This window comes from Haemaphysalis longicornis, unplaced genomic scaffold, assembly GCF_048455015.1.
Source record: "Haemaphysalis longicornis isolate Haplotype H1 unplaced genomic scaffold, Haemaphysalis longicornis Haplotype H1 scaffold_11, whole genome shotgun sequence".
Classification (NCBI taxonomy): Eukaryota; Metazoa; Arthropoda; class Arachnida; order Ixodida; family Ixodidae; genus Haemaphysalis; species Haemaphysalis longicornis.
The window spans coordinates 126,009,260-126,036,037 of record NW_027526214.1 but is presented as its reverse complement, the minus strand read 5'-3'; the positions used below and the strand labels follow the sequence as shown (position 1 = coordinate 126,036,037).

Sequence of the window (26,778 nt, the reverse complement as noted above, 5' to 3'; positions counted from 1 at the left end):
TTATACATGAGTGAAGGATGGCTGGCAGTTAATTGTACGATTTAAATTGGGTCAGCAAGAAATTAAGGTCAGATCAACTGTTCAGGTCAATTTTCTGAAGCAAGGCTCTGGCCCAGCAAACGCTGCTCATTCTGTTTGGTCCCGCCCGTGAACGCCTTAACGTTAGGTCCTACCATGTGCACTCGTATGTTCGTGCTGTGGCCTACATGACAAGCGAGCGTACAGCTGAAAACTGATTAAAAAATCGAAGGATGCCTAGTTAGAAATAAATGGTTGTTATCAAATCAAAAGCGGAAGCTGGCCACCATCAGAACGCGCACCTTTAATCCTTTTTCCTTTGCGAACATGAAGGTGTGGGAACGCGTCACCTAGGCCTGATGATATAACTTTTTTTCGAAGATAAGGCCACGTCACGGCGCCGTAATTTGTTATTGTGCAATTAAAGTCCCTTCATCAGAGAGGGACTTTATGCGAAATATAACCATGATCAGTATTTCGATATGAACGCAGATAATATACGTCGGAAAGGTTGTCTGTCAAAAAATGAAGAAAACAGGAAAACAACAATGCACATTGACAAAGTTTTCATGGCTGCATGTGATCTCAACACCAAAATCAAACCAAGAATGATGAACAGACTGAACAGGAGGTCTCATGAACAGTAACTGAACGGGAGGTCGCATGAACAGTAATAGTTAAACCTCATGCATGCAAATGCCTCGAATATAACTTAATGCATTTTCTATTTCTGAAGTCGCTAGCAAAGCAACTGCTAGCGGCCAAACCGACCACATCTGGGTGATGGATGAGGTGCCATCACCTTATCACTCGGGTACGCCAATCACCAAGAAAAGAAAACCTGGAACTGAACTTTTGTGTTCAATGTATATTACATATGTCTTTGTTCCGGCTAGAGAGCAGCTATTTTCCTTGCGTCATACTGATGAAACTGCTGCAACCAAGTACTTGGTTCGTGAAGAAACCACGCCTACCTTGATATTACCAGAGTCCTATTAAGGGACTCTGATATTACCTAGCAAAGGAGATAAAGGTATCAACACCTTCCACTCGATGCACACACACGCACGTGCCTGGCCTTGCCACTATCCCCCTTGTGACACAACAATCTGCTTTTTTGTATATTTCGGCATTTCTGCGCAAGTCTGGTGTCAATAAACGCTTCAAAGCTGCACCATGAGCCGAATATATTGGCAGAATGAGTTGCCAGGGCTCGAGTGTCTTTTGTATGGGTGGTGTGGAGATCGGGTTTTGACATTTGCCTGCTCTGAGCAGCTCCGTATTGTATTTTCCATTGACTTTCTATGGCGGAAGCAGTTTTGGGATACCCAGGAACTGCTCAAAGCTCCTTTAGGCAGAGAAATTTTCAAAAGACATGTTCTAATGATGAATCACAAGCTGTATCGAACATTCAGAAATATCAATTATTCCACACTAGTTCTTGTACTAAAACGCGTTTTATAAATGCGAACACACACGTCTCAATGGGCCATTGTACTTTTCAGCAACAAATATTAATTACTTTGTTTGCTGTAAACAGTTTGATTGTTGAAGTATGACCAAAACAAATGTTAATTTTCTTCTCTTTTTTTGTAGCAGTGGCGTACCAAGACATACTTACTCTGCGTATTGCGGCGCTGACATTGCTAACACCCCTCCATAACAGATGTAGCGCTGTGTGTTTTAGTGAAAAAATGAAAAAGAAAACAAGGAAATCTGGCAATTCTTAGAAAAGCAGTGTACAACCATATATAACCATCGGGTGCCCCCTTAACCATCCCTCACCAGCCCCTGCAGCGCATGCGTTCCCTGACCAGCCCCTGCAGCGCATCCGTTGAAATCTCATGGTGTTTGTAGTCATCGAACAGCCATGCTGGCGTATATCAAATATGAAGATAAGCTACGTGCAATAGTACCTGTTCGTTTGATTAAGAATTTTCACCCGCATGATGACACAGACTTCGATAGCACGAAGAGGGTTCAAGCTTTTTGGACGAACGAAGACGGTTCCGTGGAAGGGTATTATCCCGGCCGCGTCGTCGCCCTCGCCGGTAAGTACGCTTGCCTGCTCATACATTTAACGCAAATGCCACAGATTTACTTCTACCTTCTCATGCGTTCATTTCGTGCAAACAAAAGCAGAGATGTCGTGGCATACAAGATTTTTAGATTGTTGTGCGTTGATGTCAAGCCTATTCGGCGCTTTGAATCCTGACAACAACTTGTGTTTTGTTAAGCACGAAGTCGCGGGTTTGCATTCTCGTCACTGGAGGTTGTTCGCGTTTCAATTCGCGAAGCGTTTGCCGGGCGTGAGAAGGGAGAATGGCCGTTGTCTGAAGTGTGAATTGCTTTTTTTGTAATACATACGTCGCCCGGCGTGATCAGTGAGGATTGGCTGGGTTCACGTTGTGTGTTCGATCAGTGTAGAAACACGTTCACTCAATGGTCAAAGCAGTTGCCCGTGCCCACTGCGTTCGTTTTGATGTTCAAGCACGTCGTCTCAGGCTGAAGTCGTGTGCATTGTGCACTTTTGAAAGAAATGGACATGTTGTGACATAGTGTTCAAGCACTTGCATATGCTGTCTAAAAGTACGCCTCGGTGCCATGTGTGGGCGAAGGTCAACAGCTTCGTGCAGTTTCTTCACTCCACATCCGGAAGTCTGCCCCTCGTACAATGCATATAGGATTCGAAACGCCGGGAATGTGCAAAACTAGCTAAGGTTAGTGTTGGATTTTTCAAAAGGTTGTAGCTGGTATTTCACTAGAATCTTATTTCATTTTCACTCATCCTGTTACCCATGTTTTAACAATGCGCTTCCTTGGCTTTCCTCATTGCTGGAACCTAATAAAATAAATTGTGGCCTGTCATGTCCCTTTTAAGCATGGTATTCACTGTGCAATCGCATTACACCAAAAATGTGGCTTATGTATGCAGCCACGAAAAAGGAAGGCACAACAATGTATAGCGATATAAAAACAACTGTTGCTGTGTCCACAATACTGTACACAGATTGCACAATTATCTGGCTGCATATTGCTGCAGGTATGGCACCAAAACCAAAACAAACTAGCAAAACAAGTGTTTGGAGTCGCTGTGGGATCTATTGGTTTCTGGCTTTCATTTTGTTCTTCGATGATTAAACACGGCACTACAAAAACTTCCAGTTGAGAGTTTATAAATTTCTGAAGGCGTATTGTTAAAATACTTCTCATGCAATCTCAACCACTTCCGGTGTAAGTTGCATGGTATAGCCAGTGGCAGCGACAGCTGTCTTCATTTTTCGCTATTTGCTACCTTATTTTAGAAAGGTTGCTCATAAGAGTGTTCTCAGTGAGGTCTAAAGCAACTTGCATTTTGTCTTTAGTGTCACCTTTAGGAAAATATAAGTGGGTGAGTTTCAGGTTTTTTGTGTGATTTTAGTTCTTACTCGGTGCCCTCATGTTTCCAGAAAACCTGGATTCACTTCGGCTGAAGGCCAAAGGCATGCGGGAGCCGTTCCCGAGGGTTCTTGGAGTGGGCATAACAGAAACGACCACACCAGCTGCATCCAAGAAAAGGGCAGCTGGCCGCTCTGTAAGGCAATTTAACAATGTGTAATTGCAAATTCCTCTTAGCAAACTTGTTCCTTTAACACGAAGAAAGGCTCGGGAGAGGATTGTAGACACTACATTGGTTGTGAGAAGTGTGGCAGTGAGAGAAGCTCTTCATTAGAAAACAGAGTAAATGTGTTATAGAGATCTGGAAGCTGCCACGCACCGCCTTACGAACAGGCCATGACTTGGGACCATGAGGACCTGCTTAAATTAAGTGTCAATCACGACCCGCCGAGCATGATAACTTTGATCCACTCGTTCTCCACGCATGGCCGCTCACGGGCGACCTACACAAAGTTGTGGGGCTTTTAGTGGTTAATGGGGGTCGATAGCAATAACATTGTAGCAGTGGTCGTGAAAGGCTGGCGTACCAAAACCCATGTTGAAGTAAGGCTGAGCCACTGGTTGTTTGGAGCAGTGACAGATGTGAGTAAAGGTGAAGGAAGTGGAAAGTGTGAGCAAAATACAAAAGAGACTGGGAAACCTTCTAAGATGGCATTTCACATCACATGAAACTTCACGTGAAGGCTGGTTAGAGCCTCTTTTATCCTTTTCCTTCCCCTGCTAAAAAGCGTGACTAAAAACAGTTATAGACATGCTGGTGTCCAATTATCAGGACGTGGGTGATGGCTAAGAAAACTTGTGGCACCAAACAGGAAACAATGTTAGTATCAGTGCAAAGTTATTGCTTGTTTTTCCAGACCAAGGACACCGAGAAGCAAGCGAAGAAGAGGAAAAAGGAGGCCACTGAAGCTCTCCATGAAAATATCATGGCAGAGTTGAACCGAAGCCCGGATGCGAGGGTATGTGTTCTTTCATAACATATTTTACTACACAACAAAAAAAAGGAGTTGCACATGCCTGAGCCATGGTTAATTACATACACTTGTTTTGGATCAGTTGATTAAATATTGCATGGCAGTTCAGGTTGTAGTGGCTTGCTCGAGTACCAGCAAATCAGGCAAAAATTCTAGGTAACATTGGGAATGGGCAACGAAAAATTTACATAATTGCAGCTACAAACTTTAACCTCATCAAGCAACAAGTAGTGAGATCCAATGTTCTTATTCGTGAAGAAGCCCTGGTGATTACATTGGCAAAAGTACAGTTGATTGCCCTGCTTATTATTACTAATACACAGTGTCTCAATAGGTATAATCTTAAACCAAATAGTAAAACTGAATTACAGGACACCGTTTGTGTTTTAGTTGCGTCTGCTTTTATAATTTACAGTCTACAGCAGAGCCAAAACGACCTCGCCTTGGTGCGCGACTTCGGCGGACCAGGGAAGCTATGAAAAAGCTTCAAAAGAAGCTGGACATAGCTGAGGCACAGGTTCAACGGCTAACCAACGTGCTGTTGGATAGAATAGGTAACTATGCCTTAAATCTTGGTAATGTGCCCACATTGAAGCATTATGCCATTCTGTAGTACACTGTACTTATAAAGACAATGCATAGGATTGCCACTTTGCTAATCTGTAGCACGACTAAATTTAAACTGTCACGATTTATTGGGTGTTATTTTTTCTGCATTGAAAATTTTGTTACGCATTTCCATGCATCTTGTTCGGCTGTTCGAGTGTCATTGCTTATAAAAGATGCCCAAGCAACGCCGTGTGTACAACCAACCTCTCATGCATTCTTTCTTTACATCACTGAAATTCACACAACCTTTATGCGGGATTTTGTTTTTTCTTGCAGCTGCTGTTGAGATATCTTCGCTATTCGCAGACGAAGTTTAAGTTTTTGGCCAAGCAGGACTTTCTGCTATACTAGTTGAAGTCTCTTGGTAGGTAGTGCAGTGAAAACTCATGGACAGTGAGCACAAAGTAGAGAGGACAAGAGCTGCATTTTTGTTTTAAGGGAGAGTGCTTGTTTCTTGCCTTTCAGAAGAAAGGATGCTATAGTGGTGTATGACATTTCGGCGCACATAAAGATCCCCAGGTGGTCAAAATTAATCAAGAGCCCTCCACTACAGCGCGCATCATCGCCTGAGTACAGTTGGCGCATTATACCCCACAATCAACGGGATGCTATAGTGGCTGAAAGTGCTGGCGGAACATGATAAAAACGGGTTACTGCGTTACCTGCTATTTTGTTCACTGAGAGCAAAAGATTCAGGTTAAGACAACTCGGCAAGTGGTGGTAGCTTGCGGTCTCCAGTGATTGTAGTTGTATGTGAACGAGAAAAGTTTTTTTTTTATTTTCCGCTGCCAAGTCCAAGAGGAGTGCCATGCCAAATTCCAATTCTTTCTTGCACACCAGCTGCTCCGGTCGTTTAGTGAGCCACCCAAAAGACTGCACCCAAAAGACCGCCAGTATTGCATTCAGGCTTTCGGCTTTGTGGTTAGTGAACTGGTGGTCGCAAAAACCTGCATGATATTTATTCCGTACACAAGGGCTTACATTTTAAATAGCCCCACTTATTTAAGCTTGACTGGTTATTTTTGTTAGTTTCCCTTGCGTTTGCCTTTGGCAGGTCACTGTTAGCATAGGTGATGATGATGATGGTTGGATGTTTATGGCGCAAGGCCAACTAGGGCAAAGAGCGCCAAAACAATAGTCATATGAGGGTGAGACCTTAACCACTATGTAAAGTCAGCAAAAACAAAAGTAAAATCAGAAAACGGCAATGGGCATGGCTGGTGTATAGGGCCAGATTTCATTATGCATGATAGGAAATGAGGTTTAAAAACTTGACTTCTGACAAATACTCAAACACACGTTTCACTGAAACAATGGCATCGTCACCTAGAAAAAACAATGGATGTAGGGGAATATGTTGTCTGTAGAGTTCTCTGAAGTGTTTGTGTCGTGTTGTGTGAAGTGCCTTGCATGTTATTAGTATGTGCACTACGGATAGGGCCTCTCCGCACCTGCTGCACTGGGGTCTAGGAGATCCCGTCAGCAGATACGAGTGAGTTGCATGCGTGTGACCTATCCGTAGCCTACCCAAGGCGACTTCCGAGTGTCTGTTGTGTGAGTCAGATATGTACCGTCCCAAGTGTGGCTTTATTACATGTAGTTTGTTGTCTGTTTGTTCGTCCCAGTGTGTTTGCCATGTTCTTCGCAGGTGTTGTCTTATGTGTGGCTTGAGGTCTGTGTAGGGTACTGTTGCTATGTCCGGTGTATTTGTATGTGCAGCAGCAGCGGCCATCTGATCAGCGGTCTCATTTCCCGCAATCCCAGAGTGGCCTGCAACCCAACACATGATCACCTCGAGATTTAATGCATACGCGGACATAATGGTTTTATACACTACATTAAGAACATGGTTTTTAGAAGACTTGTTGGATGACAATGCATGTACAACACTCAGTGAATCTGTGAAAATGATAGACTTGGGTATTTCATGTTGCACTATGTGATTTAAAACAAGCAAAATGCCATGGGCTTCTGCCGTAAAAATGCTGGTCTTCGAGTTCAAGGTCTTAGAGACTCTAAAATCGGGTCCGTGCGCCGCACAGGACACAGTAAGGGCAGTTTTTGATGCGTCACTGTAAAACTCTGCACATTCATACTTGAACTGCAGGGACAAGAAGTGCTGCAAAATAGCAGTTTGTGGTACCCTGGTTTTATCAATTTTCACGAAGGACAAGTCACAACACACAGGTTGAAGCTCCCAGGGTGGTAAGACGTCAGTAAAAGAAGATGTGTGAATGTCTAAAAAGGAGATGTCGAAATTTGAAGCTTCCTGTCTCACTCTAAGTGAGAACGGCAAAGGAACAGACGGGCGATTTACAAACAGTGGCGATGTGGATGTATCATTAAAAACACGTTTAAAAGGATGGTCCTTCAAAGATGAAATTTTAAAAGCGTAGAGAAAGTCCACATAAGTTCGTTGGTACTCAAGGCACCACTTATTACATTCAACATATAGACTCTGGGCCTGGCTAGTGCGGAACGCACCCGACGCAAGGCGCAGACCCAAGTGCAGTACTGGATCAAGACTTTTTAGCGTTGTTTTCGATGCCGACCCATACACGACACTGCCGTAGTCTAATCGTGACCCGACTAACGCAGTGAAGACCCGGAGAAGCAGTTCTTTGTCTGCACCATAAGATTGGTGGGAGAGGACCTTGAGAATGTTTAGTGTTTTGAGGCATTTATGTTTAAGTGTTTTGACGTGAGGTATGAACGTGAGCTTGTTATCAAATATGACACCTAAAAACTTGTGCTCCCGTTTAACAGGAATAGGTGCACGGTTAAGCGTAATCTCAGGGTCGGCGTTAATCCCGCGCTTGCGGGAAAATACAACACAAGTACTCTTGGCCGGGTTCAGTTTAAACCCGTTAAGGTCCGCCCAGCCAGCTAGTTTCTTAACACCGAGTTGTACTTGACGTTCGCATATTGACAGGTTACAGGATTTAAAAGATATTTGCACATCGTCTACATAGATGGAACAGGAAATGGTCGGCGGCAATGACTTTCGGAGGGAGTTCATCTTAACTATAAACAAGGTACAGCTTAGAACTCCACCTTGCGGCACACCATTTTCCTGCAAATATACAGTGGAGAGTGCACCACCAACCCTCACTCGAAAGGTTCGTTCGGCCAAATAACTACAAAGAGTGTTCATCATGTTGCCAGAGACACCAAATGAATTAAGGTCCCTGAGGATGCCGTAGCGCCAGGCTGTATCATAAGCTTTTTCAATATCGAAAAATACAGTAAGGCAGAACTGGTTATGGACAAATGCATCTTTTATGTAGGATTCCAGTGCAAGAAGTTGATCATTGGTAGATCGCCCCACCCTGAAGCCTGCCTGGCAGCCCTCGAGAAGACCGTTGTACTCCAGAAAGTACACTAGCCTACGGTTTATCATCTTCTCGAGGAGCTTACACAGGCAGCTTGTCAGGGCGATGGGACGATAACTTGCGGGAGAGGAAGGGTCCTTCCCCTCCTTCAGAAAGGCCACAACTATAGCCTCCTTCCAAGACCTTGGAAGCTGCCCCGAAAGCCATATTCTGTTGTAGAGGTGTAGGAGTGTCTCAAGAGTGTCTGTGTGTAGGTGTTGTATCATGGTGTATGTAATGCTGTCTGCCCCTGGAGCTGAGGGCTTACAGGTGGAAAGAGCAACCTTCAGCTCATGAAGTGTGAATTCAGAGTTGTAAGCAGAATTCGACTTGTTCTTGTCTCGAAAGGGCTTCTTTTCTGCATTAGTTTTGTGTTGCATGAAAGTATTAGTGTAGTGTGCTGAGCTGGACACGTGTTGGAAGTGTTGTGCGAGTGTGTTAGCCTGGTCTTCCAGTGTGTCCCCTGTTGTACTAACCAGGGGCAGGCTGTGTGTCTGTTGTCCTTTTAGTTTTCGTATTCGTGTCCAGACTTTGTGAGTGTCGGTGTATGAGTTTATGGAAGTGAGGAAGGCGCGCCAACTCTCCCTTTTCGCCTCACGACGCACTCGCTTCCCAAAAGCCTTTGCCCGTTTAAAAGAAATGAGGTTATCTGACGTGGGGTACCGGCGAAGGACCCCCCACGCCTTGTTCTGGGCCTCTCGCGCCCGCCTGCAGTCCTCGTTCCACCAGGGCCTCCTTGGGCTGCGGGACCCACTGGAGGCCTGGGGAATGGACTTTTCGGCGGCGTCGAGGATGTGCGCCGTGACGAGTTGGGCGGCTTCCTCAACGTGTAGGTGCTTTATGGATGTGTGGTGTAGTTGAGATGTTTGTGTAAATGTGCTCCAGTTTGTTTTTGATTCATTAAACTTTTTATGGGAAGATGGACTGCATGGGCCTTTACCTATGTATGTTAGTGAGGTGGGGAAGTGGTCACTGCCATATGGGTCAGTGCCCACACCCCACTCGAGAAGTGGAAAGAGAACTGCAGAGCCAATAGCCAAGTCAAGATGCGAGTATGTATTGTGTCCTAAGTTATGGTATGTAGGCTGTTTTTTGTTGAAAAGGCATGCTCCGGAGGATGTAAGAAACTTCTCTATCAGGCGACCTCGGGCATCCGTTCTGGAGGAGCCCCAAAGAGAGTTGTGCGCATTAAGGTCGCCTGTTAGTATGTATGGTTCCGGCAGCTGGTCAACCAGTGCCTCGAAATCAGAACTCAGAAGTGCAAAATCAGGAGGAATGTAAATGGAGCACACCGTTATCAACCTATTAAATATTATCGTAGGGATTGCTACAGCCTCAAGGACAGTGTTGAAAGTGACAGGGTGGCAGGCTAAGGATTTTCGGGCGACAATTGCCACACCTCCTGAAGAGTGTGTGCAGCCAACCCTGTCCTTTCTGAATACCATGTACCTATTTAAGAAATTTGTCTGTTTGGAATTGAGGTGAGTCTCTTGGAGACACATGAGACTTGGCTGATTGGCATGCAGGATATCATACACATCATCAAGATTTTTAAGGAGGCCTCTGCAGTTCCATTGAATGATGTTTTCTGTTCCCATTATTTACGTTTAAGAATGAATGGAGTGTGTGTATGTGTTGATGTGTCGTCTTTCGGGGCTGTTACTCTGGGATTAGGCTTTTTAGGCCTGTCTGTAGGCTTGGAAGTCGGTGGCCGCTCCTTGCGCTGCGTTGCAGGCAGGAACGGCCCGACATCCATCTCGTCGTCGGATGTCCGAGGGGTTCCCGACGGACCGGGCCCCCCGGACTTGGCCCCCCCTCGGGAGCCCTTCGTTTGAGCCGCCACCACCGAGGGCGTCCGGGGCACCACAGGTGGCACGGGCGGTGCGGTGACGGTGGGAGCCGGTGCAGGGCCCGTGGTGTCCATCACCTCGGTACCCTCCAACGGACTGGAGGACGGGGAGACAGAGGCGGGAGCGGCACCGGTCCCGACAGAAGTGGTTTGCACCACAACCGCTGCTGCCTCAGCAAGCGGCGTGGTGCCGGGTTGGGCTGCATGAGGCAACCCAGCGGGGGGCGGGGGTGGGACCAGGTCAGACTCGCTGAACTGGGTCCCTGTGGAAACCAGACGCCGCTCCGCCCCCCGGCGAGCCGCGTCTGCGTACCTCCCCAGAGGGAAAGAGGCGAACCTCTTTCGCGCCTCTGGGAAGGTGATGTTCTCCGTGACCTTGATGTTAATTATCTTCTTTTCCATTTGAAATTTTTCACACTTGCGGGAGTAGGCTGCATGCGCCCCCCCGCAGTTCACACAAGAGAGGGTGTCGGATGTACAGTTGTCACTCGGATGGTCATGCGACGCGCATTTTGCACACGTCGTTCGGCCACGGCAGGAGTTTGTACCGTGGCCGAACCGCTGGCACTTAAAACAGCGCCGCGGGTTCGGGATGTAGGGACGGATGGAGCAACGGATAAAACCTGCATTGATGTGTTGTGGCAGAACTGCGCGGTCGAAAGTCAAGATAATGTGCTTGGTGGGAATCTCCTTGTCGTCTCTGCGGATAGTGATGCGTCTCACGGCAGTGACGCCCTGATCCTTCAAGCCGGCAAGGAGATCCGCATCCGTTTCGTTCAAGAGATCTGTCTCGGATATCACACCCTGGGAGCTGTTGAGGCTCCGATGGGGTGTGACCCTGATGTCTAGATCAGCCAGTCTAGTCTGAGCTAGAAGCTTCGTGGACTGCTGCTTGTCATTTATTTCGATGAGGAGTTCACCAGACTTTTGTTTTTTGCATTTATATGATTTTCCTACTATGGCTTCAAGATACTTGGCGATCAAGAAGACTGACTGAGATGCTAGAGGGTGGGTTGGATTGAGGGATTCCATCACAAGAAATCGAGAGAAATTATCCGGTTCAGGAAATGTTAAAGATGGCAATTGGGGAAAAGATACTTCGGTGCGGCCCCTTTTCAGGGACCGATCACGTTTGGGGGGGGGTTTTGAAAATGCCATAGAGCATAGTATAAAAGCAGGGAGACTGGGGTACTTTCTTCTTTGACCTTACCCTGGTAGCCAAAGAGGTCCCGGAGCTCCCTGCCTGGTGAACAGACAGGGAGCCCATCCGCCGGAGCTTGACCTGGGCTCCGACGGCCACCGTTCGTGGTTTCTAACCCTTCACCTATAAACACATTGCCACGGTTGGATCCAGCGTATGTTTGGGGGCTCGGGGTCCGCGGTATCGCCAGTACCGTCACCAAGATTGCTCAAGGTGCCCCGTGCGGGGTGTTAGCATAGGTGTGCGCAGGGTTATAGATTAGGGGGGGCGAAGTCTTACCGCAGCGCCCCCCCCTCTCCCCCCCCACCTCACCGCCAACTCCTGACCTCTTCCCATGTGTAAGAATTTATAAGATCCATTGAGAAGAAATGGAAGAAATGCGTATGAATTTATAAACTTAATATGGTCTATTCTGAAACTCGCTTTTGCGCGGCTCTTTTGATCAGTGCTGCGCACGTTATTTACGAGGAAAAGTAGATAAAGGACAAGCTCCGCAATAGATGGAAAATTTAAAATTATGTGATAACGTGTTTCTCACAACAGCCTGCGTCTGGTCGATCCCCACCTTTCCGGGACTGAAAGTAAACAGCTTTTGGAAGGTAACATGAGAGTTCTTCGGCTGCCATTACCGTGAAAACACGCGTGGTCATACCCTTACGGAACAGGTTCGATTGAGTAAAGGTATGGGGCAAATTTGGCGCCCCCCCAAGATGATTTGGGGGGGTCACACCTATGACTGTTAGCCTGCTAATACGGTTACTGGTGCATGTCAGCGGCCATGAAAAGCCAACTGGAGGAGTGTAAAAGTAATGGGGCTTTCGTCATTTACAATTACCAGGGACAGCTATTTTACTATGTGCTGTTTTCAATTTTTCTATTAGTTCTGGTTATGCAATTGCTCATTGCATACTGTAATTTCTGTTCTTGTTGTCACTGCAGAGGCTGCTGGTACAAGCTCTCATGTGCCGGCGTGCCAATGCCGACAACCTGCCGGCGAGGTTGTGGCAGAGTTTGTTCTGCCACCACTGGATACACGTAATGTTTTGGTAATTGTGGCTACTGAGATCTAGTATTAAGCTTTTGTGTCAACTTTCACAGCCTCAGGTCTCCCAAGGGAGATGATTGAGGAGCTGGACGAGGCTCCATATGATGATCGAGGTATGTTTGTCAATTCAAAACTCATCTGAATTATTTCTGGTGAAACACATCTGAAAGGCATGCTTTGCGTGTGCAGTGTACACCCACTAGCAGCTGCAGATTGTTGAAAGTGACCGAGCGGGTATATTTTGGGTAGATCATATTGCGTGGGATTCTGTAACACAAGGCACCGGCACCTATTCTCGCTTTTCTTCGTGGTGAGTTAGGCACCCTCAGTGGGCACTCTATTGACAACAATGTATCCTCCACAGTGCTGCATGCAGCTTGCGGTATGAACTGTAGGCTTTCGTGTTTATGAATCTGCGCTTTCACCTCTGACAAAATGATTGCTTTTCAAAGGTGTCGCTTGTTTCACTAGGAAGCTGCCATCAGGTGTAGTCTGCAAGCGAAGAGACGACACACAAACAGAGCTTTTAAGCTTCATATGCCATGTGTAGGACTTGCAGCCATATTTGGTTCTGTTTATTCTTGGTCCTGTAACATTGTCCCGTGTTGTCATAAAATATAGTCTGAAACCGCTTTGCTAGTTCAAAAGCTTAACAAATGAGAGCTGGATGCCTTAGCTACAGCAATGAAACGGTCGTGCACATTTCCAGGAGTACATCCAAATAGTAGCTTAATTACCCCACCGTGTGAGTAAAACTCACATTGGCTGGTTTTAAAATGTGTCCTCAAGCGGTTTGGTTTCAGCCCCCTTTGGGGCTGGGGCTTTATACTAAAACATTAAACTTTGCAGAGGAATGAAATATAGCGCTGCTTGCTTTTAGTGAATCCTCTTTGAACATAACCATTAGTCTTTTGTGGGGCTGAATTAAGTGCTTCTTTGTTTTCGCTCTACAGGTATCGAATTCTGCGCGCCTTTGAGCACTTCGGTTGCGCATGAAGAGGGCCCATCACTTTTGGGTGAGTGGTGTCTTGTATCTGTTACTTTCGCAGCACATATTTTACTGTTATAATTGCTTGTGGTGTGTTCTGCAGGCAGTGGTGCTGCCGCAGTGCCAGTGAGCAGCGACTTCGAGTGCCCTTGGCCACAAGGGCCAACAGGTGAGTGTGGTGTTTCGCTTATCGAAAGAATTTTTAACACATTTGGTGGGGGCCACCTCATTATGTTATGCAGGTGCTGGTGCTGCAGCAGTGCCATCCGCCAAACTTGCTGAGTGTCCCGAGGCCTGGGGACTGGCAGGTGAGCCTAATGGTTCACTCATGTACAGAATTCCTTAACATATAATTTGTTGGGGGGCCACCTCATTATGTTATGCAGGTGATGGTGCTGTGGCAGTGCCACCCACCAGCCTTGCTGAGTGGCCCGAGGCACAGGTACTAGCAGGTGAGCCTAATGGTTCACTCATGTACAGAATTCCTTAACATATTTGGTGGGGGGCCACCTCATTATGTTATGCAGGTGATGGTGCTGCAGCAGTGCCACCCACCAGCCTTACTGAGCGGCCCGAGGCACAGGTACTAGCAGGTGAGCCTAATGGTTCACTCATGTTCAGAATTCCTTAACGTATTTGGTGGGGGGCCACCTCATTATGTTATGCAGGTGATGGTGCTGCAGCAGTGCCACCCACCAGCCCCGCCGAGTGTCCCGAGGCCCGGGGACTGGCAGGTGAGCGTGGTGTTTCGCTCATGCACAGAATTTAAAAGGGAACTCACACGAAAATTTTATGTTCCACTTGTATTGCTTTTATTGATGCTTAATGGTCTGGCGAACCCGAAACAGCGCTTCAAATACTTCAGCGCGTAATAATTAATTACATTGAACGGCCTGAAAACTGCTTGTTTTAAATTCTTGCACTTTCATCCCGAACTGCGCATATGACAGAATCCCGGCGTGACCTCACCGCTTTGTGCGGATGTCAAAACACTGGGGAGGCCGGTGGGGATGCTGTTTCGGCTGAGCTGCCTGAAGGTGCTAGGCCTACCATTGCAGCACAAGTTCGATGACTGCTTTCAATAAAAGTCCTGATGGCGACTTCTACTGCGATTCCGGGCTATATTATCGCTTCCTTTCCCATGTGTGGAACTTTTTTTCCAACAGTGCCTTTCTGGGCAGCAATTATGCCTCTAGCTCTGGCTATGTGCACCCGTTTGTGAATGTGCCGGCGCCCACTCGGCCCTCGCGGGGCCGTGTGCGTGAAGTGAAGTCATGATTTTTTGACGAGCGTTGTCGCGTCATTTTTTTGGCTTTCACGGGGTGATGTCACGCTGATGTCCATTTGCTGAATGCCGCTCCGCGCGCGTCTCCGTCGGCGCGACAAATGAGATCCACAGTGTGTTCTTCGCGTCGCAGGCCGCTCATATTTCAGCCAGGGTATTCTGTTGAGTAAAGGAAGTGAACTGTGCAATAATAGTAATGCCGAAAATTGGTGTCAGTACTCCTTTAACGTACTTGGTGGGGGGCCACTTCATTATGTTATGCAGGCCGGGGTGCTGCGGCAGTTCCGCCCACCAGCCTTGCCGAGCGGCCCGAGGCCCGGGGACTAGCAGGTGAGTGTGGTGTTTCACTCGGGTACATTTTTAGTTGGGGCACCTCATTTAAGTTCTTCAAGCTAGGGTCATCAGCTGTATATAGTTCATGTAGCCAAACATCATCTATTTAGTGACAGTTATATGAATCATGGCTAGTTGTGCTTTTATTGCTATTACGCTGAGTTTAAGGCCAAGGTCTATTTTTCACTTCAGAAAGCTGGGGTTGGGAACATATCATGAGTAGCTGTGGCATGAGGCCAACTGTCGTTACAGGGGTGTTTTTCTCTATGGTCACTAATTTATTGAAGATGTTCTGTTGTGGCATTCTCTTAATCTTCAGTACCAGTGAACTATGATCGTTCATATCAGTTTTTCTAAAGTGTTGCAGGTGGATGAGTTCAGACGTTTTAGTCAGTTCAGCCTTTTTTTTTATTTTTGAATTTGAAACTTTTTTCAAGCCATCAATAGTCTTTTATACAAACTTATGTTATCCTGTGGCCTTGTCTCATTAATGTGGGCACTTGACAGTCTGGACAAAACTTTCAGTGTCAGGCTTCATAACATTAGTTGAAACATACAGTCCAAACTAGGAATGGTCTTTTGTATGAATGGCTAAGTGCCTTCATTGCCATTGCATTACTGTGGACACTTGTAAAAAAAATGTCTACAAAGGCTGCAGTGCATTCTCAGATTTCTATATTGTTTATGGCTCTCCTCCGTTAATTTCTTTTTTTGGGCTTCAACAGCTAAACAGGAACGAAATCTGTATTGCAAAAAGGCTGCAGTGTGGTGCCAGTGAAGCTCCAAAAAGGCAACAATTATGTGATACTAGCTCGCCCAAGAGAAAGGTGAATCTGTAGTTGGGCAATGCTTAATATCACTCGGTACGAGTTTTTAAGGTGTGTTGAACTCTCTGCCCCCGAACATTACTGCCGAAATTGCGCCTTCGGAACAATGAATTATTTGCTGTTAATCCACAACACAATAGTGAACTTGTAGGCCATTGCTGCACTTGTGTGAGAAATGAGGTACTGTGAACTGATGATTTCAGGTGGTAGCTTCGAAAACTGAAGATCTGAAGATGGTGTCGAATTCACTTAAAATTTAACCAGTATGAATGACTGGTGGCATGCAAGAATTGTCGGCAATACCTCTGCTAAGGAAAAGGAAAATAAAAGATAACCTTCTGGCCTTCCAGAAAAAGCATCAGCTTTCTTAAAAATAATCGATCGATGATTCCAATGTTTGGGAATCAGTGACGAGCGCATTTTGGAGCTTGTCAACGAATTTGCTGAGCAAGCCCATTTATTGGATGAAAACCCTGTGCGGTCAGAAGCAGGCGATGAAAAGGCGGGATCAGATGTTGAACTAGGAGTTGTTTTCCATAGCATAGCGCCCACATTGGATGCAGGAACCATGTTAACGGGCACTTTAAGTAAGTGATGTCATTTGCACTTCTTACATGCTAAGTGAAGCTAAGTTTATCAGAGAAAACCCTCTTGACTTCGTTTTTTTTTCACTGAAGAAACAGTAGTTGTGTTTTTGCTGCACTTATTTATTTTTTAAACATTCATTAGTATGGATGACTTGCATTGTAGACATGTTTTCTGGGAAACCAGCGTTGATAATACTGTGCAGCATTTTTAATGATCTGTAGCTACTATGTTGGTGAGATAGTAGCTTAACTGTTCTGTCTCTAAGGGCATGCTTTAAACCTGGCGAAAGTGAGACGAGATGATACGCATTGATTCATTCTTTCTGTGTTTGCAGTAGCTGCTGTAGCCACAGCTGCGGTACGGGGTGGCGCTGGCGCTGGCCTGGCAAGCAAGAGCTCAATTGCACCTCTTCAAAGCTCGTTTAAAGTGGCCGACGGCAAGGTGACTGACACTTTTTTTTTGTAGGCTGCTGTAAGAACTTGTACTGTACGCACATTTGAATACAAAGAAAAAGGAGCAAAGCGTGTGCAAATATTGTAAACTGGACTCGAATTATGCATTTACTTGCACTGCTCAACTGTGTGGCCAATAGAGGTCTCCAAGGGCACCTAATCACTTCTCATGGTGTAGAAAATGCAAAAACATTTGTGTCCAATTGCCAAATATGCCTTTTCATTATCATCCTTTCTCTATAGGCTGTAACTGCATGTGTCCAGTGAAGCGACTGTGTCCAAAGTCACCCTGTGCCCTCTGCTTCTTCACTCTGATACTGTGTCTGACCCCTTGTATTCAGAAACAAAACTTATGCCACGAGGCAGTGTTTTGTACAAGTTTGAAAAGGAACCAGAATGAGAAGAGGCCGTTACAAGTTTCAAAAACTTTCCTTAACTCTTTCAAGACTGTGCCTATTCAGAATCGTTCAATTTGAATGATACCTTGGGAGATAAAGTGTTTTCAGAGATAACTGACAGTGAACGGCAACAAGCACCAACCACAGAGTTTCGTTTTCAACTTCGTGCATGTTTTTCTGCATTGCATGCTTGTCCCAAATACTGTGCTGGCCGTAAATGAAAAGTCAGTCATGGACAAGATGTTTTTACGTTACGTGGGGGCGAATGCGTGCCTTTGATAATGTCAAACTGCCAGATTTCTTCCGGGGAACCACCCGAAATTGCACATTCAAAATGGAGGTTGGGCTTCACTGCCAGACACAATCACCACGCGTGCTGAATTTTTTTTTAATATCTGACAAACAATTCCGTGCAAGTCTACATTTTTTTCTAGGGCATGTTTTTTAAATGTTTCCCTATAAAAATATATTATTTTTTTTTCTGCTACGGGTGGTTTGTTATACGCAACTCCTTTTTATTATTTTCTTTGACAACCTGGCAAAAATTTTGATTTTGATATTTTTTGCAACTATGATGCATGAAAACATTTTAAAAACTTGTGTTATTGGAAAGGCCGTTAAATAATGTGCATTTTTTGTTCCTCTAATTAGTGCCTAACCAATTTCTTTTGCAGCAGGAAAATGTTTTCTTGGACCCCTAAAAATATCAATTTTCCCGCAGTCATGAAAGAGTAAAGGCATCTTTATCAGAAGCACCCTTTCCTGAGCAAATTGGGCTCCTGCAAACACGGCTGACACACAACTCTCCAATCTGCATATAGCGTGTGGGTGGGACCTGGGTGGGCCAGTGGGGAAGGATACTGCTGTGCTGCCAGTTTTGAAGCCCTTGAATCACAGCTGCGTCAGTGGCTGGTCCCCTGCTTGACATCATGGAAGATATTTGATCGGCACTTTCTCGACTAGCCAGAATGACTATTCGTTACGTAAATTTCTACCTCACTATGATCCCATTTTTCGCATGTTGAACTTAGTTCTTGCGGTTGGTTACATTTTGCCAAGTGGCAACAAACTTGCCCCACATGCCTTTATCACTCATTCCTTGGGAGGGAGCGCCATGGTACTGGCACTGGGCGCATCACATGTCACCCAGTTTGCGCGCAGATGTGATCCTTTTTTGTGTGTAGAAAGCGCTTCGTCCTTTACAGCTGCATCAATTTCTCATGATAATGCACAAAATTTGCCACCTTAGCTAAGCTGTCGTGACGTTGGTTGGGAAAAGACGCTCCTTACCCCTGTATTCAGAAAGCATACTTAAATTATGCCATAAGGAGGCCTTTCGTAAGCGTTCGAAAAGGACCAGAATGAGAAAAGGCTGCTTTGCGCTTCACAAACCTTCCTTAAGGCGCACTTATCAAAGGCGCCCTTTTCGAGGCATGCTAGGCTTCTGCGAACGAGGATAGCTCACGATGCGCCAATCTGTAGACGGCGTGTGGGCGGGACTTGACCTTTGTGCCAATAGGAGAGAATGCTTCTGTGGCACCAACTTCGAAGCGCTTGGATCAGCCAGCTCTGTCCGCAGCTGGCACCCGCAAGGAACTTTAGGCTTAACATCGTGGCAGAATACTGATCGTCGCTTGCGCGACTACCGCGCATGATTATATCTTGTGGGAATTTTCACCACAGCATCATCCCCTTTCTCGCATGCATAACTTGGTTTGCGCGATTAGTTCCATTGGGGCAAGCGGCAGCAAACTGTAGCTGCACCTGTTGGCGTCGTTCTACGAGCGGAGGCAGCGCCATGGTGCAGCGCTGGCCGCATCGCGTGCCGGCCGGTTCGGTGTGCGGTGTGCGCACGGCCACGTCAGGGTGACAGGCGAGTCGCCCTGACGTGGCCTCATATCGCTTCATTCAAGCATCTTTTACATGCTTTATGTTGTTTGCTCTGTCACCCATTTTGTGGAGGCTTTCTCTACCACAATGGCCCTGTGTTCACATCATTCTTTTTTGTGCTGTGTAGTAACCATGAAAATGGATTACCACTGCAGGTGGAAATTGGGCCAGCCACCTACATGAACGTCGACAAGTTCGCGTTCATCATGCGCAGCACGTCAGACGCCCGGTGTGTGCTAGACGTATCGTGGCACTTGTGGCTGGAAGAAGAAGCAGCCCAGAGAAGCCTGACCGGGCAGGCTCCCCGCACCATCTTGGGCGCAAGTGGCAAGTGTGTCGCCACACCAGAGAAGGTCGACATTGTCAAGAGTAAGTCTTTGTCCAGCACAGCATTTGGCAGCAGAAGGGGCATTACGTCTTCACCTGGCAATATGAGAGTTTAAATGTCCCGAAGAATTTTTTTTTTACTTTTATAAAAGTGCACATTTGCATACACTTCTCATCACTACTTTTCAGAATCACTGTTCTCTGTAGCTAAGCGTGCCTACTCCCTTGAGCTGTTTCGTGCTCACGCTTTGCGCTTTATGGGGTTTTACACCACCTGTGGTCAACAAGGCCAGATTTTTTTACTTGACGCATAAAAGGCCTCTGCCTTAAAGCATTTAAGGAGGTTACCAAAGTTTTATGGCTGGTTGGTAATTTTAAAACCAAATTTAGTCTGCGCTGAATACTCAGGTACAGGGGCATCGAAACAAACTGTACATTAAAGGAGTACTGACACGAAATGTTTATGTTACGTTTTTTTCGCTGCTATGCGTGCCTACCAGCCCACTAATCATAGAATGACAGATTAGACGGTCGAGCGCAGCGTAAACATTCATTTACGGCGTCGTTTATTCGTGCCAGTTTCGGTTTCGGCAAAAAAACGCCGAGCGGCCGCCATGACAGCATGTATCACATGGCGTCACCATTCTTGCCGTATCGCTGCCTCTCTGGAAGCGCGCGCGAGCGAGCGCACGCGCGCGCCCAGACCGGCCGAGGTCTTCGCCGTCCCCACAGGCCCGGGCAGCATGATGTCAGTCCCAAAACCATGACGTGTACACACGCCCGAGCAGCGCGCGCCAACCACAGCCAGCGCGTCGGCTTCGTCACGGGAGCCCCGACGTCGGCAGTTTGGGGCACGTAGCAGATGATGTCACGTCGGCCCGCTCTGGGCTTTCTCGTGCGGGCGAAGATTAAAATGGATTTTAAATATGTTTCGCTGAACGGTTGCTGTTGAAACTTGCTGGGAGATATCTCCTGATAAAAAGGAAGCGTTTTACACAGTTATCTCAGCTTTGAAATTTCGTGTCAGTACTCCTTTAATGCAGGAGGGTAGATAAGAAGCACAAATTGCATTGTGATGGTGTAAATATACTCAGCCATTCTCGGTTGTTCGTGTTTTTGTTTCTTGGCCACAGCCCATTTTAAGCAGCGACAAAATACAAAAGGTACGTTTTGTGAAACTCCGGCTCATACTGCCCACACATGCTGACTAAATGCATATTTTTTTCTGCAGCACATATTAGTCTCAGCATCATGACTCCATCATTGCCAGTTTTTAAAGGGACAGACAACCGATTTTTGTCGCGTATATGTTCTCTAGCTCATATGAAAGCCAGCGTTTTATATAGCCCGGTAACCACAAGCAATTTCTAAGCAAACTGACGGAAATAATTTTAATTTGGCAGCAAACTTCCTGAAAACGGAAGGGTGGTGGTTCGTAGTGTCGAAACTTGGCACTACAATATGTGTCCCTGTCACGTGACCCGCAAACCTAGCAGCTACTGTAACTGCCTAAATGTTTATTTACGTATTGGAAACCTTTTAACACAAGTATTTGTACAAGCTTAAATTGTATATGTATTTTTTAGCATTATTTTGAAATTTTTTGAGACACGCCGCCCGCCGCCGCTGGGTTGCTCTCAGTGTGGCTAACTGAGCCTCCATGCCCAGAATCAACGGCAGCGTTCAGTAAACCGACCCAGCGAAGGAGCTTTGACGATTCTGCCTGAGGCAGAGGCATTTGTTCTGCCAAAATATTTGATTTCAGTTTTCAAATACACCAACGAAAGCTTAAAAGAAAACGTCGCGACCGGGGAGAATCGAACTTCCCGCCTCCACAACGTGAAGCCAGATTCTACCTATCATCTATCCCAACAGATGGCGCATTCGTGCAAAATAGACCGTTGCATTAAAAAAACACATAAAGGAACAGGAAAGCCTGCGATTCAAACTTTTTTAGCTGGGAACAAGTTTTTAAATATTGTTTGTTATTTCGCATACAGACAAAAGTATGTTGCCGAGCTACTCTGTCATGGTTGCCAGCACTAGTTTTAGGAGGGACACATACGGCTCGTAGATAAAAAAATTCAATTTAAAAAGTTCTAGGGCGTTATCAGCGAAACCGTCTCGTCAAGGTGCTTTAAGTGATGCCCTTTCAGTTGGGATAGAGAATATATACACGACAAAAATCGGTTGTCTGTCCCTTTAACACAAAATGTTAAACAGTGCAACTGAACCCTACGTTGAGCTGTGGGAACCCTGGAATGCGTTTGTGACACTTCTGTAAGCAGGCATGGCTCTGCTTTGGTAATGTTGATAGCAAAAAATGCCTGTAGTTTAGTTGCTGTAATTTTTCAGTCAGTGATTGTGATGCAAAAAAAGATGCAAGCTGCGGGAGAACCCATTTTGCAGCTGCAGAACGTGCTAGCATCTTAGGTGCACCCAATTCATGTGCAGGAAGGACTGTGCACAAACTTATTTCTTGAATAAATTTTTCTGTTTGGTAGAGTACACTGTACTTGATACTTCTCGAATAAAAGTAAGCTTGAAGCTAGCACTCACAAAATTGTTCATTTTACAGTAATGTGTAAAATAACAAGTTATGGACTGCATTTGTGTGGATTAGGAACTTTATATGTATGTATATATATATTTTTTCAGACTTCCTGGCCAAGTACATAGCGGAGCACCCTCGACCTGGGGGGCCCCCGGCGGAACACCGATTGGGACAAGTCCGCAAGCAGCTGCGCAGCTTTTTTACTGAGTCCAGTCGGCGGGGCAAGCGGGGCACACAAAAAAAAAATAAAGCCGATGAGTAAGCACTGGCTTTTTTGCATTCATTGTAAGAAGCTGACAATAATGCGGTCTGGCTGTGTATTTGTGTAAGTTATTGTACAACACACTCATGACACTCAAGTTATTGGCATGCGCGTGTGTGGCTTGTAACCTTTGTCAAGGCCATAGGGAGAGCACACAATTTGTTTCGCCGCCAACCACCCTGTTCCCTGCCGCCAACCACCCTGTTCCCTGCCGCCAACCGCCAACCGTCCTGCCGCCAACCGTCCTGCCGTCAACCGTCCTGCCGTCAACTACCCTGCCGACATCCATTATCCAGCATGCCATTATGTCTGCCATTAACATAATCCACCATGTTGATGTCTGATGGTTTCCATCAACTCCACATTTTCAATAGGGGCCCCATTTGCCTCACCAACGTGGATTATAAAATACTAATGAAAATCCTTGCAAGACGATTGCAGTTAGTAGTTCAAGATATAGTAGGAACCCATCAAACGTGTGGCATAAAGGGCCGTTCAATTACAATAAATATACATGTAGCCAGATGCATCTTAGACTGTTGTGATAAAATGGATCAAGCGGTGTCAATGGTACAGATAGATTAAGAGAAGGCCTTTGACAAGGTGTCACATGAAATAAGGATGAAAATTCTTGAACACGCGAATGTAGGAAGAAGAATTACCGAAGGAGTGCGTATGGGGTACAAGGAGTGCAGCACAGGTATTATAGTGAACAAATCTGCCAGCGCCCCCATTAGAGTGAGGCGCTCCGTTAGACAGGGCTGCCCCCTTTCATCTTTGCTCTTTTCCATTTACATTGAATCATTTTGTGCCAACGTCGTCCACAGCCGTAAAATTCGGGACTTCGCTTTGCAAGCATGCCAAGTGCACGTACTTGCTTACGCCGACGATATCGCTTTGTTCTGCACGGATACAAGTAGCATAAACGAGAGTATTGATATTTTAAAAAGATTTTGTAAATACAGCGGTAGCAGCGTTAACTGGAATAAGTGCCTTGGTTTTTGGCATGGTAAATGGCAATCGAAGCCCAGCGTATTTGCACTAATAAACTGGGTAAACACGCCCACGAAATACTTAGGCGTGCCGCTTGAAAAGTATCGGGATAGTGACCCGTACTGGCGAAGGCAAGCAATCGAGATACGGGACAAAGCCGAAAAGTTGGAGGGAAAGCAACTATCCGTTTTTGCACGGGCTGCTGTTTGTAATTTGTTTTTCGTTTCCAAATTTTGGTACGTGATGCAGGTATTACACTGCGGGCGTGCCAATGTACAAAGATTGCACCGTGTTTTTGCCGTATTTTTATGGGGTTCCAAATGGGAGCGAACGAGTCGGACAAATCTGTTTCGTCGTGTCCGCTCCGGTGGACTTTCTTTGGTGCACTTATTCTTGCGCCAAGTAGTAAACCGTTTCCTTTTTCTGAGAGATGTACGCGACCCTTTTTCGCGCACAGTGTGTCAGGTTCGTTTGGGTGCAGCACTGCCCGAATTGGTTGTTTCCTGTTGTGTTTATGGTGGTGGAATCCATGGCTACCTACGTGAAGTTGTTGATGCCACAAGGTTTCTTTGTGCCCGCTTCACCTTGGAATATTTATCTCATGTGCCGAGGAATAAATTGTATAAGGATCTCGTGGATACTGTTTTGCCGACCCCACTGTACAGGTCCCTATACCGTGTGGGGCCGGGACAAGATGTTCTTCGGCGTGTAAAAAGAATACCAGCTCCTGGCTATGTTAAATCGTTTTTCTTTAAATTGCATGTCGGTGTACTAACTGTAAAAACCTGAATGATTGAGAAAGATTTATTTGTGCCTTGGGGCCCTGATTGCTTCCCATGCAAAACACCAGAGACCATCGAACACGTGTTCATAGATTGTTGGGACGGGGTCTTCCTATGGGACGTGTTACAGCGTACCTTAAAGGAAGATTTTCCTGTGGATAGTCATGGAATTCAGTTTTTAGCCATAGAAAATGAAGGGGATGTTCCATACGACTTCATAATGTTACTGGCCCTATACGGTATACGGAAGGCTCGCATGGCCCGTCGGTACAATGATGTAGATGTGAGGCCAGGGAGGGAATACTTTTGTGAAAATGTCCGCTACATAGTAGAGGTGTTGAAAGCCGAGCCTAGTCCACCCGAGTGGCTGACTGTGCTGGAGATTGTGACGAGACTACCGCCTTTTTAAACCTTACACACTTGCAAGGTATGTGCTAGTGTTTTTTCACGTGGTGTAATTTTGTCGATGATTTGCATGTATGTATTGACCCAAACCAGGCAATAATAATAAAAAAAAGCGGCGTGGCCCAGCGGATAGCGCGTCGTGTTCCTTGTGTATATTTCCGGGCGTCGGGGGTTCGATCCCTGCCGGTGCCGGAGCTTTTTTCTTTTTTCTGCACTCAGCAGTTCGGGCTCTGGGGAGTATCGGAGCAGACCATCCGGGGTGGGGGACTAACCGTTTGTCCCCTCGCAGTTAGTCCCCAAAAGGACTAATTATTGTGGCAGAGGCAGTAATTCCCCCAAAAGACGAACTGTTAGTCCTATTTGCCTAAGAGTGAAGTTACCGGAGCGAATCGTGGCAAGCGTGGGCACGCCGATGATGTTAAACATCATGATGATACGGGCAGGGCCGTACCCAGAAATTTTTTTCGGGGCGGGGGGGGGGGGGGTTACGATTTTGGGAATGGGGTAGTTTTGATTAAAGCAACAGTAAGTATTGCTTACGTGCTGCCTGGAAAAGATTTCGGGAGGGGTGTGGGAAAACCGCGCTTCGGCTTTTAGTGGCGCCGAAGAAAAGAGACGCAAAACCCGGCATCCATCGCAGCAAGCGTCATTGTGTTCTTTTTTCGAAGAAGCAAAAGCACAGCTCGCGCTGCGTGCTTGACGTACAGCTCTTCTTCATCGTCGTCTTCCTTGCGCGGCTCATTCTAATGACGTGACGGTTCAGCGCGATATTCAAATACAATTTACAACAAGGGGTTCGAACCCCCAAACCCCCCCCCCCCCCTCTGGGTACGGCCCTGACCTCAGCGACATCTCGGTTCCGGCCAGGGGCCAGGAGCTGCTGGCCACATACGGGTCCCGTGAACAGGGAACCGCCCCGTCCAGCACTTAAAGGTGCCGCCGTCTTTTCGGGCTCCAATAAAGTCTACTACTACTACTCGGTTCCCCCGTTTAGGAACTCCCCGAGTCGAAATTACTCCGCAGCCCTCAACGACGTAGTACATCCACAGCGTTCGTACATGCTATCGAAGCGTTGAACGCATGCGCTCTCTTTTACCTTAGGATGTCACGTATATAGCCCTGGGCCCCGAGAAAAGAAACTGTCCAAACATGCGTCGCGGCGCACCATTACCACCACCGACATCATAACCATCAGTACCACCGGTGCACCACGGCGAACAGCAAAGGTACATTCGACACTCACTAACGTTGACAGCAGAGTAAACCTCGTTCTTCATTAAAGGACCCACAAATAGGAAATACAAGTCCGCAACACGCGAAACTATTCCCTCGTACGAATAACGAACGGGCCAATTTTAACCGAAAACATCCAACAATTGCAGAAAGCGAGAATAAGAAAACCAGACAGCATGTGGGCGCCTTACAGCTCCTGTGACGTCACAAGGACTAGTCTGCAATATTAACAGCCCCGCCGAGAAACATAACTGCGCGAATTGCCTTGCACATGTCAGAGGTTTTGTAGGGGAGTGGGAGGGGGGTGTTCCGGTGTCAGAACGCCCTCCGACATTTATGCACGCAGAAAAATGACATTGTTGGACGTCCGGCGGACTCTCTTTCTTTCCTTTCTAGTTTTCCCGGTGGTGCATACCCCTCCCCTTCCCCCTCCCCACGAAGTATAATTCCGGCGATGACCGTGGTGCATGTGGTTCCGTTCGATCACCACACTTGACCGCTGGCACGGGATATAAACACCCAACATTTTGTTATTCTGTATCTCACTATTGTACGTCATTGCTGACGTCGGCCAGACGAAAACAGGGCCGTAGCCAGAAATTTTGTTTCGGGGGTGGGGGGGGGGGGGGGGTATGGATTTTGGAAAGGGGGTAGTTTTGGTGAAAGCAACAGTAAGTATTGCTTGCGTGCTGCCTGAAAAAGATTTCGGCAGGGGTTCGAACCCACAAACCCCCCCTCTGGGTACGGCCCTGGTCGCCGAGGGTCGAGCATCGAGGGCGTGGGACGCGATCTACGCAGATGGAAGACCGGCGGCACGGACGCCGACACAGACCAAAGGTTATTTTGGCCATCGGAGAACGGCTGGACGGAACGGGCCTGCAGTTTTCACCGTCCAAGCCCGAGCTCCTGGCGCCGTTCAAGGTGGGGTGGCAGCCGCTGCTCCCGACGGTGTGTGA

At 46.6% G+C, this 26,778-nt stretch overlaps 1 protein-coding gene across 1 annotated transcript; it reads left to right on the top strand.

Annotated features, from left to right (window-relative positions):
• The first annotated feature begins 1,888 nt into the window (after positions 1-1,888).
• LOC144160797 (uncharacterized) lies at positions 1,889-26,778 on the top strand. The gene is made up of 16 exons (XM_077691956.1): positions 1,889-2,069; positions 3,468-3,592; positions 4,314-4,415; positions 12,400-12,469; positions 12,559-12,618; positions 13,459-13,521; positions 13,597-13,662; positions 13,736-13,801; positions 13,880-13,945; positions 14,021-14,086; positions 14,162-14,227; positions 15,043-15,108; positions 16,861-16,967; positions 19,422-19,635; positions 22,252-22,368; positions 26,744-26,778. The coding sequence occupies exons 1-16, from the start codon at positions 1,889-1,891 to the stop codon at positions 26,776-26,778; spliced, it is 1,470 nt and encodes a 489-aa protein (XP_077548082.1).